This window comes from Stenella coeruleoalba (genome assembly GCF_951394435.1).
Source record: "Stenella coeruleoalba genome assembly, chromosome: 8".
Lineage (NCBI taxonomy): Eukaryota > Metazoa > Chordata > Mammalia > Artiodactyla > Delphinidae > Stenella > Stenella coeruleoalba.
This window is the reverse complement of record NC_137154.1, coordinates 7,394,025-7,409,585: the sequence shown is the minus strand read 5'-3', so window position 1 is coordinate 7,409,585 and position 15,561 is coordinate 7,394,025. Positions and strand designations below refer to the sequence as shown.

At 51.2% G+C, this 15,561-nt stretch overlaps 1 protein-coding gene across 1 annotated transcript; it reads right to left on the bottom strand.

Annotated features, from left to right (window-relative positions):
* Positions 1-5,907: 5,907 nt before the first annotated feature.
* On the bottom strand, positions 5,908-11,209 carry BATF2 (basic leucine zipper ATF-like transcription factor 2). The gene is given in 5 exon segments (XM_079929955.1): positions 5,908-6,096; positions 6,099-6,138; positions 6,140-6,718; positions 9,696-9,800; positions 11,147-11,209. Coding segments are annotated over 5 exon segments (807 nt in total). The 5' UTR covers positions 11,186-11,209; the 3' UTR covers positions 5,908-6,052.
* Between the last annotated feature and the right edge of the window lie 4,352 nt (positions 11,210-15,561).

Here is a 15,561-nt window from a genome sequence, read left to right as displayed (position 1 = left end):
CAAAATATGCCTTCCTTCCTGGAGCCTGCGCATGACTGAGAAATCTTCCGTCATAGGTTATTTTTACCCTGCCTGGAGTCCTTCCCTCTCCCCACTAACTAGATAAACACAAGCCTAAGATTGTGAGCAAAGCCTGCAAGAACCTGAGCAAGATGGGGATGTCCTGGATCCAGAATTGGCCTCTCTAGGGAGATTTCAGCATTCACTGGCTTAGAAAAACAAGGGGCTGCAGACTTTTTAAAATGGAATGAATTTCTGCATGAACACACACACGGATACCCATGGTCCCCTAGGAATATTCTCCTTTCTGCATGATAGGCGTGCCCTTCGGAAGGAACTGAACTGCTAATCTCAGAGGAAATGTCTTAGATTCTCTCCTGCCTCGAGTCCCCTGTATCAGACCAGAGATCTCTTCCTTTTCCTCCAGCCATCCTTGAATGCAGATTCTGACCTGTCCATGGTTCTGATTGTTAATGGCTTCACTTGGGGCCAAGGCATGGCTTCTTTCATTCATTCCTTCGCGGTAGCTTATATTTATTGCTCACTTGCTATATGCCAGGGACTGTGATGTGCTGCTTACATCCACCCTCTTTCTATTGAAGTATATAAGACATAACAGGAAAGAGCACATATCATAAACATACAGCTCAGTGAATTTTCGTACAGTGAATATATTCATGTAACCACCACAAAGCTCAAGAAACAGAACATTATCAGCACCCCAGAGGCCCCTCCTGTCCCCTTCGAGGTTCTATCCTCCAACTGTAACCATAAACCTGACTTTTAACAGCATCGATTAGCTATTTTCTACTTTTAAACTTTTTATTTATTTATTTATTTTTATTTTTGGCTGAGTTGGGTCTTCATTGCTGCGCGTGGGCTTTCTCCAGTTGCAGTGAGCGGGGACTACTCTTCGTTGCGGTGCATGGGCTTCTCATTGCAGTGGCTTCCCTCATTGTGGAGCACGGACTCTAGGCGCGCGGTCTTCAGTAGTTGTGGCACGTGGGCTCAGTAGTTGTGGCTCGCGGGCTCTAGAGCGCAGGCTCAGTAGTTGTGGCGCACGGGCTTAGTTGCTCCACAGCATGTGGGAATCTTCCTGGACAAGGGCTCGAACTCATGTCCCCTGCATTGGCAGGCGGATTCTTAACCACTGTGCCACCAGGGAAGTCCCTATTCGTTATACTCTTGATGGGGCATTTGGGTTGTTTCCAGTTTTCTACCCTTATCCATATTCCTGATATAAAAATTCTGTTCATGTCTTTTGGTGAACATATGCTTTTCTATTATATATATAATATATATTATATTTACATGTATATATGGATATGTATACACATACACACATATACATAGGGTAGATTGTGGGTGGGTACATTTTTCAGTTCCCATTTTTCAGATAAGAAATCTGAGGCTTGAAGAAGTTGAGCCAGGAAGTAGTGGAGCTGGGACATGAACCCAATCCTATCTGACCCTGGAGCTCAAGCTCTCTCACCATCATGCTTTACTGCCTCCCAATGAATGAGCTGTTTAAAAGTACTCATGGAGGGCTTGACTAGTTGCTGCCATTGAGGGAGATGGAAAGAGAAAAAGCCACAGTCACAAAAGAAGGAAAATGATAGATGCTGGTGAAAGGCACATGGGTGTGATTAGGAGCCTGAGGGGGTCATTTTTGTCTTGGAGGGTCATAGGAGGCTTCCTGGAGGAAGAAGCATTTGACGAGAAAGGATGGGGGCAGATTCTGGGCGTGCAGGAGGGAAGGAGTGCCAGGCTGAGAGAGCTCTGGGGCACAAGAAGAGGAGGCCCACATAGAGACACAGCTGCAAGGGCCTTCACAGATCATTTTATCTGGTCCCCAGTGTCCACCCACCCATCTGTACACTGCTGGCTTCCAAATTTATATACCCAGTCTTGAGCATTCCCCTAATTGCCAAACTCTTGTTCTATTCAGTTAGATGGCAAATAGGCATCTCAAACTTGACATGGCCAAAACAGGCCTCCTGATCTCCCCTCCCCGCCACACACACCCACTCCAAGCTGCTCCTCTCCCAATCTTTCTTGGTCTTTGGCACTACCAACCACCGGTTGCTCAGGCCCCAAGTTGCAGCCTCATCCTTCCTTCCTCCCTTTCCCCACGTCCAATCCATGAGCACATCCCATCAGCTCTACCTATAAAGCACACCTTGAATCAGGCCTCATCTTACCACCTCCCTGCTACCCCCTGGTCATGGCCACCACCATTACTCACCTGGATGAGTACAACAGCTTCCTCACGGCTCTCCCTACTCCTTTTGAAGTTCCATAGGGGAGAAGCCTTCTTTGCCTCTTCCGGCTTCTGGTAGTTCCAGACGTTCTTTGGTTTGAGGCTGCCTAACTCCAATCTCTGCTTCTGTCTTCACATGACCTTCTTCTTTGTGTCTTCTCTTCCCATTACTAGCGACCTCCTCTTATTGGTCATTGGACTCAGGGCCCACCTGGACAATCCAGGATGATTTAATCTTGAGATTCTTAACCTAATTACATCGGCAAGACCCTTTTTCCAAATAAGGGCACATTCACAGGCTATGGGTGGACTTATCTTTTAGGGAGCTACCATTCAACCCACTATAGAGGTGAATACCAGAAAAAAAAAATAACAGCTCAAAGAGTTTAAATTGAATTTAAATTTTAGTCCTCCAGTGAGTGATTACTTTTCAAAGCACAGAAGACTCTTGGCCCACACCTACCTGCTATTTCAGCACTGACCATTCATGCATCACTTCAAAGGTCATTCTGAGGAGTGAGTGTCTGCTTGGTACTTGCTGCAAGGCTGCCTCGAGGCTGTGGGTCTCTAGCCTTGCTGCAGCCTCAAACCTACCAGATCCTCTCTGCCCACTGTAGGGGCATTGCCACTGCTGCAAAAGGTTCAAAATTGTTTCCTTCTAAAGAGATGGTCTCCCCAGAGAAAGCCAGCTGCTAGCGTTGATAATAAAAGGAGAAAGAAGGGATCCAGGAAAGTGCTGGTTGTCACCCAGTGTGATGGGCAGCCTCTAAGATAGATGTCCCCCAACGATCCTGCCTTCTGGGTTTTATGCCCTTGTGTAATCTTTTCTTCTTCAGCATGGGCTGTATCTAGTGAGTTGTCTCTACTCAATAGAATATAGTAAAAGTGACAGGATGTCATGTCTGAAATTAGGTTACAAAAAGACTGTGGCTTCTGTATCGCTCACCTTTTTTCACTCTCTAGCTTACTTGCTCTGAGGGAAGCAGCTGCCATGTTGAGCGGCCCTGTGGAGAGGCCCAAGTAGCAAGGAAATAATATCTCCAACCAACAGCCTATAAGAACCTGAGGGGGACTGACCTGTGGTCCAGCAGTTAAGACTCTGCGCTCCCAGTGCAGGGGGCCCAGGTTTGATCCCTAGTTAGGGAACTAGATCTCGTGTGCTGCAATTAAGACCCTGCACAGCCAAATAAATAAATAAATATTAAAAAGAAAAGAAAAAGAACCTGAGGTCGTCAGTCCAACAGCCCTCCAGAAACTCAATCCTGCCAACAACCTTGTGAATAAGCTTGGGGGTGGACCTTCTGAGGCCTGCAGACAGCCACACAAGTGAGCTTGGAGGTGGATCCTCCCACTTGAGCCTTCAGATGATTGCAGCCCTGGACAACACTTAGACTGGAGCCCGTGAGACACCCTGAGCCAGGGGTACCTGCTAAGCTATGCCCAGATTCCCACTCCACAGGGACTGAGATGATACATGTTTGTTGATTAAGCCACTGAGTTTTGGAATAATTTGTTACGCAGCAATAGATACACCCAGATACAGATTTCTAGGATATATTCAACCATGTGGAAGGCTTCTGCTACAGTGGTAGCTGTGTTTACAGTTTGGGAATTCACAGATATTAGCTCATCTCCCTCAAGAATCTACAACACCTCCTTGCACTCCTTTGATTCTGTCTATATTTTTAAACAAACATAATATCACACTATAGTGACAGTTGCACATTCTATTTTTTCTGCTTGATATGTCATAAGCATTTTCTCACCTCACTAAATATTCTTCAAAGCATTCTTTGTTCTTAGCATCTGTTCAGGGGATGAGCGTACCAACGTTAATTAAGTGACTCCCCTCTCTTGTTTTGAGCTTAAAGTAGGGTTTTACCTTCTTGGGTCACATCTATGGGCATGTTTCGGCCCCTCCATTCCGGGCCTACAGGGAAGGTTCCGGGAAGGTAGAAGGCAGGATCACCTGTGGTTAAGTGCTCCTAAAAGTTACATTGACCCTATACCATTTCCTAGCTATGTGACCTTAACACCTCTGGGCTTCACTTTCCCCTTCCAAACAGAGGGGTAATAAGTATATCTACCTTGCAGAGTTATAGAGTCATCATTGAGTTAACCCGAGTTAAACACAGAGTGCCTGACAAATTTTAGGGTATATAGACACAAGCCAGGCCACAGTATCCTCATCTCCCTGTGAGTCCTGGAGCACCGTACATCATATCGACTCTTGTCCCAGACCTCCAACCAACAGCATCTTGGCTTCCCTCCCACCAGTCTGTTCTCCCTGAACCTACTGGTGACCCCAGCTCTGCAGCCATCCACAATCCTGTGGCCATGACACCTCCTCTTACTGCATGGGTCCAAGCACTTCCATCCCATCTCGAGGCCTCAGTTTCCTCATCTGCAGTATGGGAGGGGGGTTGGATTAGGAGGTCTACGAGGGATCACCTGCCCCTGAGATTCTAGACTATTCCCTCTTCTTGAAAAGGCCCTTTGGTTTCCATAGTACAAAGTACAGCCAGAGCTTTAAACAACTAACCAAAGCAAAAAGAATTGGACAACACTTTATTAACCATAAAGTCTAGGTACCAAGACTTGTACTCAGCATCCTGGAGTGTGTCAAATACTAGCATAGTGTCTGTTTACATGTGTGTGAAAATCTGGGTGAAGAGCTGGAGTTTCTCATCTCAGGCCCCTTACAGTGTTTGTCCTGAGTCTGAATGAGAACCCGCCACCCCCCAACCCACCCCCATCCCCGAGCAGGTGCTACAGCTGAGCTCCCACCTAGCCCCAAGCCCCTGCTCTTCCAGCTGCCATCAGGCCAAAGAGCAATGAGGGGCACTGCTCAGAGGGGCCTGAGGGTAATGAGGGCCTGAGGGCTGCACAGGGATGGGGGTGATACCGGAGAAGACACAGTTCTCACCGCGGCCAGGTTCAAGTCCAGCACTTGCTTAAACATAACTTTGCACCTGGTCCTTCCCTCATTCTTTCCACCTGCCTTTTGTGCGTGACATGAATGCTCTCAGAAGTCCACCCACCATGGCCCTGGGAGGAGGGGGGAGGCAGAGAGTTATTGGGGAGTAGCCTGGAGAGCTAACCCTTCACAATCTCCCCAAGGTCACGGTATGGCTATGGGTACTCAGCATGTAGAAATCCCTGGGGGGACTGCTCCAGGCTTGTCCCCAACTCCAACCCTCAGGTTCAGTTCTTTGGCACTGAAAAGAACAGAAAGAATTCACTTCTGGGCTCCTGCCTGGCCTCTCCCCACCCAGGCTTGGACTCTGGACCAGCCCCAGAGAGGGCAAGGTTTCAGAGACTGCAGGGCTCTGTGGCCCTGGGAATCACAAAGCAGAAGGGAGAGCCCCTCCCCACTCCCAGCACTTAAGCCTCTCACACCAGTTCTCAGTTTCTAGGACTTCAGCCCCTGCGGTGCCTGGGCCATGACCCCACTAGGAGGAGGAGCAGATCATGGTGTTTCAGGTCCCAAGAAAGGCTGTGTGACCTTAGCCAAGTCATCTGGCTTCTCTGAGCCTGTCTCCTTCCCACTCCTGAAAAACAGACTGACAGTCTGGATTCTGCAGGATGACCATGAGGTTGAAATAAGAAAGTAGCGGTGACAGGACCTGGCAGAGTCGTGGGCACACAGTAACGGCTTCCTTTCCCTGGTGAAATACTGGTTCAGCTGGTCAGCCAATAAAGGCAGCTTCCAGTGGCAACAGAGGAGATGCCCACATGCTGAGGCTGCTTCCTGAGTCCAAGGAAGGGGCCAGCCCAGCTCTGGGGGCCAGGTTAGAAGTAGACTTGAGCAGAGGAGAGCAGGGGGAAGGCCAGAGGGGGTGGGGCCCTTGCTGATCTGTTGCTGGGGAAGCAGGCTTTATGCTCCCTGCCCTGCAGAAAGCCCAGCCCCAGAGGAGCTGAGGGGCTGTGGGTTGAGGACGCCAGCTTCCCCCTGGTGGGGTGCTCCAGCCCGAGGGACTGTAGAGGGGGAGGTTGGGCTGGGGGGCTGGGCAGGAGGGTGCTCAGCTTGGAGGAAGACCTCAGCAGGCCGGAGCCAGTGGGCGAGGCAGATTGGACAGGGCTAGGGGACGGCTCGGCAGAGGATGCAGTGACAGGGGCGGGACCAAGGGACAGTGAGGGCAGAGGGGACAAGAGGAGGCCAAGGGAACCATGAGGCTGTGGATCTGGAGAGAGCTGCAGAGCCATCGGAGAGGAGACCGGGGTCTGGAACGGGCCTGGCTGTTCCTGGCAGCCATGTTGTCCGGGGCACACGGGGCCTGGGGGCCACTCAGCCTGGCCCCAGCAGCCAGGGGACACCGGAGCCAAGCAGGAGGCACAGTCCATGGGGCATAGGCGCTCATGCATGTGCAGGGTCCGACTCCACCACGCCAGCTCAGCCTGAAGGGCCTGGATCTCCTTCCGCAGGGTGTGGTTGTGTTTCTCCAGTGACTCATGCTGCTGGGGGGAGAAGCAGATGGGTGGGGAGCGTTATGTCAGCCAGAATCAGGGGCCCAGCAAGAGCCCTATTTCCCAATCCCCCAGGGTCCTCGATTTAGGAGGAAGGATACCACCGCCGTCTGAATGCCCTTTGGCTACTCTCTGGCCAGGCTTCCGTAACACCAGCAAGTCCCCCCAACTCACCCTCCTGCTAGGGCTCAGATCTGCCTGCTCTCCATCCCTGCTGCCAGGTCCCTGAGCTAGTCAGCCTGGGATCTCCACTCACCTGGGAGCTCCACCAGCCTCCTAATTGGCGCGCCCCCCAAACCACCCAGATCTCTTGGCCCAGAGGAGACATTCAGTGATTGCGTCGTTAATCGAACGTTAAAGCTCTTTAAAGTCTCTAATGACTCCCTGTGCATGGCGGCCCCAGTTCACACCTCCAGTTTTATCTCTCCGACTTCTCTTGATGCCCCTACTTCCTGTTCCCCATATGGACGCTGCTCCCTTGCCACACTTCCGTTCTCCCCTGCCTGGACACTTCCAGCACCCCCATCCTCGGGCTAATCCTGACACTGCCTTCTTGTGACAACTCAGATGTCCTCTGTCCTGGACACCTCTACGGCTTAGTGCCACTGCCAGACCTCCCCAGTGCCCAGAACTTTCCCACTGAGGCACCATGGCCGGAGTCAGGGTCATGTTTTACAGGTTGGCAGCACAGGTGTGTTCTGTTCCGCATTTAGGTTCTGTTCTGCTGAACCCTGGGTTCTGTCCCAGTGGGACAGCAGTTCTAAACAACCATTTGTGATGACAGCAATGGTGGAAAACGCAGAAGGAACTTTATTTCCACAGCTCATCAGGCTCAGTGACTTCCTTTGGCTCCCTCCCCCACCTACCCCCCTTTATGGACACTTTTTAAAAGAAGAAGCTGCAAGGGTGTTTCGCATTAAAATGTTGCTTAAGCCATGGACTCAAAGTTCTAACAGGCCCCAAAGCCACCCGCAGCCCCACTCCCAAGCTGGTTTCTGCCGTGGAATGTGGAGACATTTTAAAAACATGTCATTAGGTCACCCTTCACCTAAATTCTCCAAAGGCTTCAATTCACCTCCAGAAATTGAGTCACTCGCTCCTCACTCATTCGTTCACTCATTCATTCGCCACCTTCAGGCTGCTCAAATGTCACCTCCTCCGGGACGGCTTCCCTAGTTAGGTTTCTATCACCCCACGTGCCGCAGTCCCTTCCCTCTTCCCTGCTTTACTTTTTACCAAAGCACGTATCACCATCTGATATCCTAAATACCTCATAGGTCATTTATTTGTCCGGCCCCCCCATGAAAATACGAGCCCTGGGGAGGGTGAGCTGGGCTTTTGTCTGCTGTCGTCACAGCTGTATCTCCAATGCTTAGAATTGTGCTTGTCACACAGGAGATACTCAATAGGCATTTCTGGAAGGAAGGAATAAACGAACGCATGAAGTCTCTACCGCTGCCAGGCAGGCTCCATCCCGGGCATCAGTCCTCATTCTCATGCATTCTACAGGGTGCTACTCTCTTATGGCCACGCCAGCCCTATTTCACTTGCTGAAATGCCTTTTCTTACCTTCATCCATTTGGAAAACTCCTATTCATCCCTGAAAAACAGTTCAGGCTTCATCTCTATACCACCTTGACCCAACGACCCGTGTGTTGCTCCCACCTATGTGTTCCCAAAGCACTTTACCCTGACTCTATCATTCGCTCCACAGGGAATTATTGAGTCCCTTCTATTTGTCAGGCACTGGTCCAGGTGATGGGGAAACAGCAGGGAACAGAATATGTCCCTGCCCTCAGAGTGCTTACAGTCTGGTGGGGAAGACAAGCAGTGATCACATCTAAATATGTGATAGAAAGTCAGTACTAACCAGAAAAATAAAGCCGAGTAATGGGAGAGGTCTCTTTAGATCAGATGTTTAGAAAGACCACCTCCTTCTGAGGACGTGACATTTGAACCAACAACCAGAAAGAAGTGAGGATCTAGCTAGGCTGCTGTCTGAAGGTAGACGGAGCAGCCAGGGGGAGCCCCTGAGGCTGGATGTGCTTGGCCAGTGAAGGAACGGAGAGAACAGGGTGTAGGATGTTAGGAGAGGGCAGTGGACAGGTGGGGGCGGGGTTACAGAGAGTGTAGGGCCTTTGGGTGTGGAGGGCTCTGAATGTTACTCATTGCTGTAAGGACTAACGTGTATGCAGCCCTCCCAAAGGCCAGGTCCTGAACCCAGCCTAATCGAGCCTCTGGGATGGAACTGGTGGTGTCCTTTCTCTCCGCATAGAGGTAGAAGGGAAGCTCCAAGGTCAGGTTACCATCCAAGGTCAGGTTACCATCCAAGGTGAAGAGGCAAGTGTGAGTGGAGCCCTCCCCCTTCCCACCGGGCTCCTTTGCCTTCTTTAGTCTCCACAAGGGTCCTGCCAGTGGGCAGGGATTATTGTCCCCGTTTTCAGATGAGGACAGTGAAGCTCAGTGAAGGAAGCGACTTGCAGCTAATGAGTGCCCCAGCTGGGACTCTAAAGCCAGCCCATCTTAACCCTGAACCGGTTTCTCACAGCGTGGTCTTGGCCAAACCCATCAGAACCCATCTATCAGAGTGTAGCACCTCCTGAGGTGGGTCCTGGGTGGGGAGGGGCCAGGAGCTGCATTGTAACCAGTGCCTCAGCTGGTCACTGAGCCAGGTTTTCCCTGTTTGCCTCCCTCCTTGTCTCCTCCCCCTAAATTGGAGGTGCCTTGAGGGTAGGCCCGGGCTGAGGATGCACTGTCATGTCCCTGGAGCCCAACGTGTGTCTGGCACACGGTTTCCACTCAACACCCAGGAATTTCCAAATCTCAATTGCAAAGCCCTTCCCTCCTCCCAAACTCAGGCCCCCTGGCACATACGGCAGTGCAGGGGGAACTGCTCATGGGCGGGACAGAGAAGAGGTGGCCGGGCCAGGTAAGTGACATCAGGAATGGGAAGGGAGGCATCCCCCACCTGGTGCAGGGCATCCGCCTTGTTCGTGTGCTTCTGTCGGCTCCTCTGGGCGGCCGCACGGTTATTCTGTTTCTTCTTCAGCTGCCTCTGATGTTCGTCAGGGTCCTGTAGGGAGACAGGCCAAAAGCTCAGGGGTCCTGGCAGGGGCTGGCTAGCTGTAAAGCCATGCCCTTCTTGAATCAAGTCCCCGAGGGTCCCCCTCCTCCTCGAAGCCCTCTCTGGCTCCCTCGGTGTCCACACACCCCATCGCAGACACAGCACTCCTCGGTGGATTGCCAGCCTCACCCACGTGTCCTGCTCACAGCTCACGATGGGGCAGCACGAGCGAGGATTCAAACCCAGACAGGACCAACTTCACACCCACCGTCTCCTTATCAGCCGTGCTACTCTGAGCAGATCACTCACTTCTCTGTGCCCAGCTACCTGATCCATACAGTGGAGGCACCAGCGCCTTCCTCGCAGGACATAAAGCAGGCAGGGGTTAATAAAAGCCAGCCGCTCTTGTTCTGATCGCTATTACTTCCACGGTCAAGGTGTTGATTTCTCTAGCCATGAGCTCTGTCTGTAAGGGCAGGGCGGGGGTTCTGATTTCACTCCATATTCCCATGCCTAGCTCAGGCCCAAAGCTGATATTCACTTACGCAACGCAACAAATATTTCTTGTGCACCTACTATGTGCCACACACTGAGCTATGGGGACACAGCAGCAAAGAAAAGAGGCAAAACTTCCCGCCCTCAAGTTGCTCGCATTCTAGGGGGACAGCAGCCTAGAATGGGTGAATCGAGTCCCTTCTGATAGAAGAGTGGACTCAAAGGTTGACAGCTGTGACCCTCCCCCTACACTGGGGTTCATGAAACTTAGATGAAATGTTTAACCCAAATGCCCAGGGCTCTGGAAGGTCAAACAAGAGGGAACATTGGAGACCCCACAGTCCAACTCGCCCTCCCACAGGTCACTCTGGGAGGTGTGTTCTGAGTGTAGGGACCTCAGGCAAGACCCTGGCCTCCCTGGTGGATGATTCTGTGCTCCTAGGTTCATGGCCATAGCAGGCCCCTTCTTGGTGATGTGGGGACTGAGAGACTGGAGCCTGGGGGAAAGACCTGCAGAGAGAGAAGTGGGTGGGCCTCTGGTACCTGGGTCCTGGGAGAGAGGCAAGGTTCCAAGGGAACCATGGCTAGAGAACTTGGGGAGGAAAGAGAAGCCTCCTCTAATGGCAGTGAGCAAACAGGTAGGTTAGGAGAGAGCAGTATTCAGAGGCTAAGTTCTAAACTGGAGGCTGGATCTGCAATGTGAGAGCAGGAAAGCCCTCGATCCAATCCCCTGGAGAAACTGAGGCCCAGAGAGAGGGTGTGTGAGCCCTCGGCCACACAGCCCATGTGAACAGAGCTGGCACCGGGCACCCTGGGGCATATTCCCCTTCTCATCCCCTGAACCTGGCCCCTGTACTCACCATCCTGATCAGCAGCCCATCAGCCCCACAGAGGTGCATGGTGGGGCAGGAGAACAGAGGCTCACACCCGGTTCAGGGCGTCCCTCCTCCGCTGTGACCTCCCAGTACCCTCTGGGAACCCCAGGAAGTGGCAGCTCTTTAAATTCCCCGTGACCACTCCACCCCCAGCAAGCCAAGTTTCAGTTTCTCCTAAAGCCACCGGCTGCTCAGAATCCCAGGCTTGGGTTGGCTCATGTGGCTGGAATTTCCTAACACGAACTGGCCTTCCGGTTGGGCCCCTTCTCTGGAAGGAGGACGGTGGAGGGTGGCGAGAGGAGGAGCCCGGATGCCAGGTGTGGGGAGGGGTGTTCTGGGAGAGTGAGGGCAGGCTGCCATGGACAGAGCCAAGAGGAAGCCAGTGGGGGACTGAGGGCTCACATGGGATACGGGAGAACCCCTGGTCTCTACAGTTGCAGGAGCCCAGGTTCACAGTCCACCTCTGGTTTGCTGGAGCTGTGCAGCTTTGAGAAGGTGATTTACCCTCTCTGAGCCTTAGCTTCCTCATTTGTAAAGGGAGATGATACAGACATCCACTCACAGGCTTGATGTTGGAACTAAGCAAGATAATACAACCGCCCCCAAACCCTGTGAGACTAAAGTTGAGGCATGTCTGCAAAAATAAGCAACGGCCCTTAAATAGGAGAACAGATGGCTAATGACTGTGTTTTCATACAACAGACCACGCAGCAGTAGAGAGAGTGATGTCTAGCAATTAAGAGCACAGCTTCCAAGCTATGTGACTTGGGTACATAATTTCACCTTTCTGTGCCTCTGTTTCTAAATCTGTAAAGTGGGGATAAAAATAATTTTGTCGTGAAGGTTAAATGAGTTAAGGCAGGTAAGGCACCTAAAAGCATGCCTGGTGTAGAATGAGGGCTCAACAAGTATTCACAATTATGATACGGTGGAAGATTCAAAGCTGCACTGATCATCACGCCTAAAAGTTCGTAACATCCAATTGTATGAAAATGACAAGTGGCAACAAGATCTGAACAAAAATAATTTCTGTAGTGTTGAATAATATGGATATGTAATTATGTGAGAAAAGTATAAAAATATGCATGAGAATGAGAACCACAAAATTCAGAGAGTGGTAGCCTGGCGGGGGTGGAGGTAGAGATGGACTGAAGGGGACACACAGGGACTTCGGTTGTGTCAGGGATGTTCTGTTGCTTCAACTGTGGGAACACAATTGTCTGTGATAATATTATTAACTACACTTTGGGGTATACCTGAATGTTTCATAATAAAAACTTCTATTAAAGACCTAAAAAAACCTGAAGCCCCAAGCAAACCTGTATGGTTGTTGTGTCTCTAAGAGAGGCCATGCTTGGAAGGGACAACAGTTCAGGGGATGGTGGAGCCATTAATCCCTCTCCAAGAACAACACAGCAACTGATGTACAGTGAAGAGTCCTGTGCCCTGCTGACTAGAGCATCTGGGGGTTGTGCCTGAGTCCTGAGGACTCAAGGCTGATGGTGTGGGCTCACTGGAATGGCAAATACTGTGGATTCCATTTTCTGATAGGAAATGGTGTCCTGGAGTACTGTGTTTAGGAGTTCACAGCTGCCTCTGAGCTTACTAGAAAAGAACACTGCAATTGATTAGCAATGTCTGCCATGCCATGATTGATTAGTGATGTCTGTCATGAGCAGGGCATTAACTGTAATAGTCTCTTGCTATGCTATGAAGTGGGTATGAAACCAGTTTGGGCTTTATAGTCAGACTTGACTCTGACACCTGGCACTCTACTCACCAGGTCTATCACCTGGAGCCTCAGTGTTCTTGTATGTATGCTGTGGATGACCAAGAAATTATACCTACTTATAAAGTTGATTTGAAGACCGAAAAGAATAAGATGAGAAGGGAGCTCTTTGCATATTGGCTAGGATCCATTCCCACTCCTGAGATTTATGGGTACACAGGATTAATTATGCAGCCTCATAATTTAAAACACCTGGGTGGGTGGGGCTGGGCATGACAGCTGGGCCTGGCCCTCCTTGCTTGTGAAGGGCATGGGAGAGGAGCCTCTCTGAGTTATTTTTGTTTCCCAGAAACCGGGAGGGCTGAGGCATCTTGCCTGAGGAGGGCACCTGAGGGGCTCATTAAGCCATGAGCTCCTCAGGGAAGGATCCAGAGAGCCTTGCATGATGTAACCAAGAAAAAACATCTGGAGGCAGATGGGGTGGGGGGAGGCTAGGGCCCAAGTATCCCCACTCTAAGCCCCCAGCCCCAGACCTGGACCACCAGTCTTCCCCTCTCAAGACCCTGGCTTCAGGTGTAGAGGAGACAGTCAGCAAGTATGCCTGTGGCCCCTCTCAGAGGCCCACAGACCTGGAGGAAGATGGAAGAAGGCAGCGTTTATGGCTTGATCTCCCTGAGGAGTGGCAGGGAGGGAGGGACACAGAGTGGGTAATGTTTAACCATGAATGGCCATGCAAAGCTGGCAGAGCAGGCTTCAAGGCCAACCAGTCCAAACTCTCACTTAGAAGGTGAGGAGCTAATGCCCAGAGAGGCAAGGTCACCTGGCGGAAGGGGGCAGAGCTGGTGGGAGGACGCTCTTCTCTCCTCCAAACCCTCAGTCTTTCTCCACACCCAGCATGGAAGGGCCTGGTCCTTTAGTCCCAAACCTGCTGCCCCCTGTGGGTGGAGGCTCAGAGGCCTCCCCAAACCAGAGCTGCAGAGTGAGCTCCTGGGCAGCCGGATCGTTGCCCATCTTACTCTCTGAAGCACCCCCAGTGCCTCAGACACTGCCACCACATAATAGGCGCTCCATTAATGAATACGTAAGTGAAATCCAGCAGGCAGCTTGCCATCCGGGAACCCCAAAACTTCCTGGATGAGTAAAAAACTGCTTTACTCATTCCCACAGGAACTTTCCTAGGTTCCTGAGGGACTCTCCCTAACCATCCTCCTCATTTTACCAGTGAGGAAACTGAGGCACCGGGAGGTGACAGTCACACAGCTGGTTTGGGAGAGGCCAGGATGCATTGATACCCTGTCCCAATTCCTTCCCACGCCTCCTGGGCTTGGAGAGATGCCTGCGGTCTTCAGCTGCCCGGGGATGAGGACCCCTCTCTGCAGGTCCCCCACCATGAGCACCCCTCATTTGCCTCCTCAGGGCACCTCGAGGGAGCTTCGGATGATGGAGAGCAGAGAAAGAGGCCAGGCGACTGCTGGTGTGTCTGAGGCTGGCTGTCGACTTCCTGCCCACAACCATGGATGGGCCTGTGTGGAAGCTAAGCCTCAGCTGAGAGGGGTTCACAACCAGATGGGGTGTAGGACACATGCCCAGCACATTGACTTGCAGGGCAGGGCAGGAGGGTGACAGCCTGCCTCTGTGAGGGCATCTGGGGCGGCCAGGGGGCACTTCCTGTTGGGGAGATCAGAAAAGGCTTTGCAGAGAAAGAGCTCTTTGGGAAGGACATTGAAGAATGGGGGGAGGGGCTTGATCCCAGGGCCTGGAACTTGATCTTGAGCAAGTCATTTAACCTCTTTATGCCTCACTGTAATAATATAAGTATTTAATGAAGTAATATATGTAAAGGGCTTAGAACTGTGCTTGGCACACAGTAAGTCCCATAATCATCTGTTAAACTTTTAACAAACGCACTTAATAAACGACTGATGAATTTTTTGCTCACATACAGCAGGCTTGTATTTTATTATTATTCTTCTAAGAAAAAACGGCAGAATTCAAAAACAGGGATGAGTTTTTTTTCTAATGAAATACATTTGATGAAAAGAGGGTTAATGACTGTGTTCATATGTAAGAAGCAGCACTTAATATTTGATGAAATCTGCTAAAAATTTCTCATGCTTACAAAGGAGTCTCAATAAGAGATGGGAAATTAGTTATCTCTGGATCCTTAGCTTCCTAAATGATCTAACTAAGCTTAAGTTACTGACAAGTCTCGAGTATAACAGCTTCAGGTGGGCTAGATCATGATGCCCAAGCAATGTCATCAGCAGTCATTGTCTCACCCTATCTGCTCTCCCCCGGCTGGATACATCCTCAGGCAGGTCCGGCTCAAGGTGGTAAGCTGGCCACCTGACACACCAGCTTAGCTGCCCCAGGAGGGCGCATCCCTCCATCCCCTGCCACTTTCCCAATACTTCCAACAAAGGTCCCAGACCTGGCTCTGCTTGGTCTGGCTTTAGTCCTGTGGCTATTCCTGACATCAGTCACTGTGGCCAGGAGATAAGGCGAAAGGGACTGGGGGTGAGGGAGGGGAAACTTCCAGAGGGTACTGGGGTGCTGTTGGCAGGAGAAGGGGGAACGAATGCTGGGCTGACACCACCACCTTGGTTCAGGTTCAGATATGAGGAAGCTGCCGCTCAGCGGTACATCCCTTGGCCAGGTCACATCCCCAGGT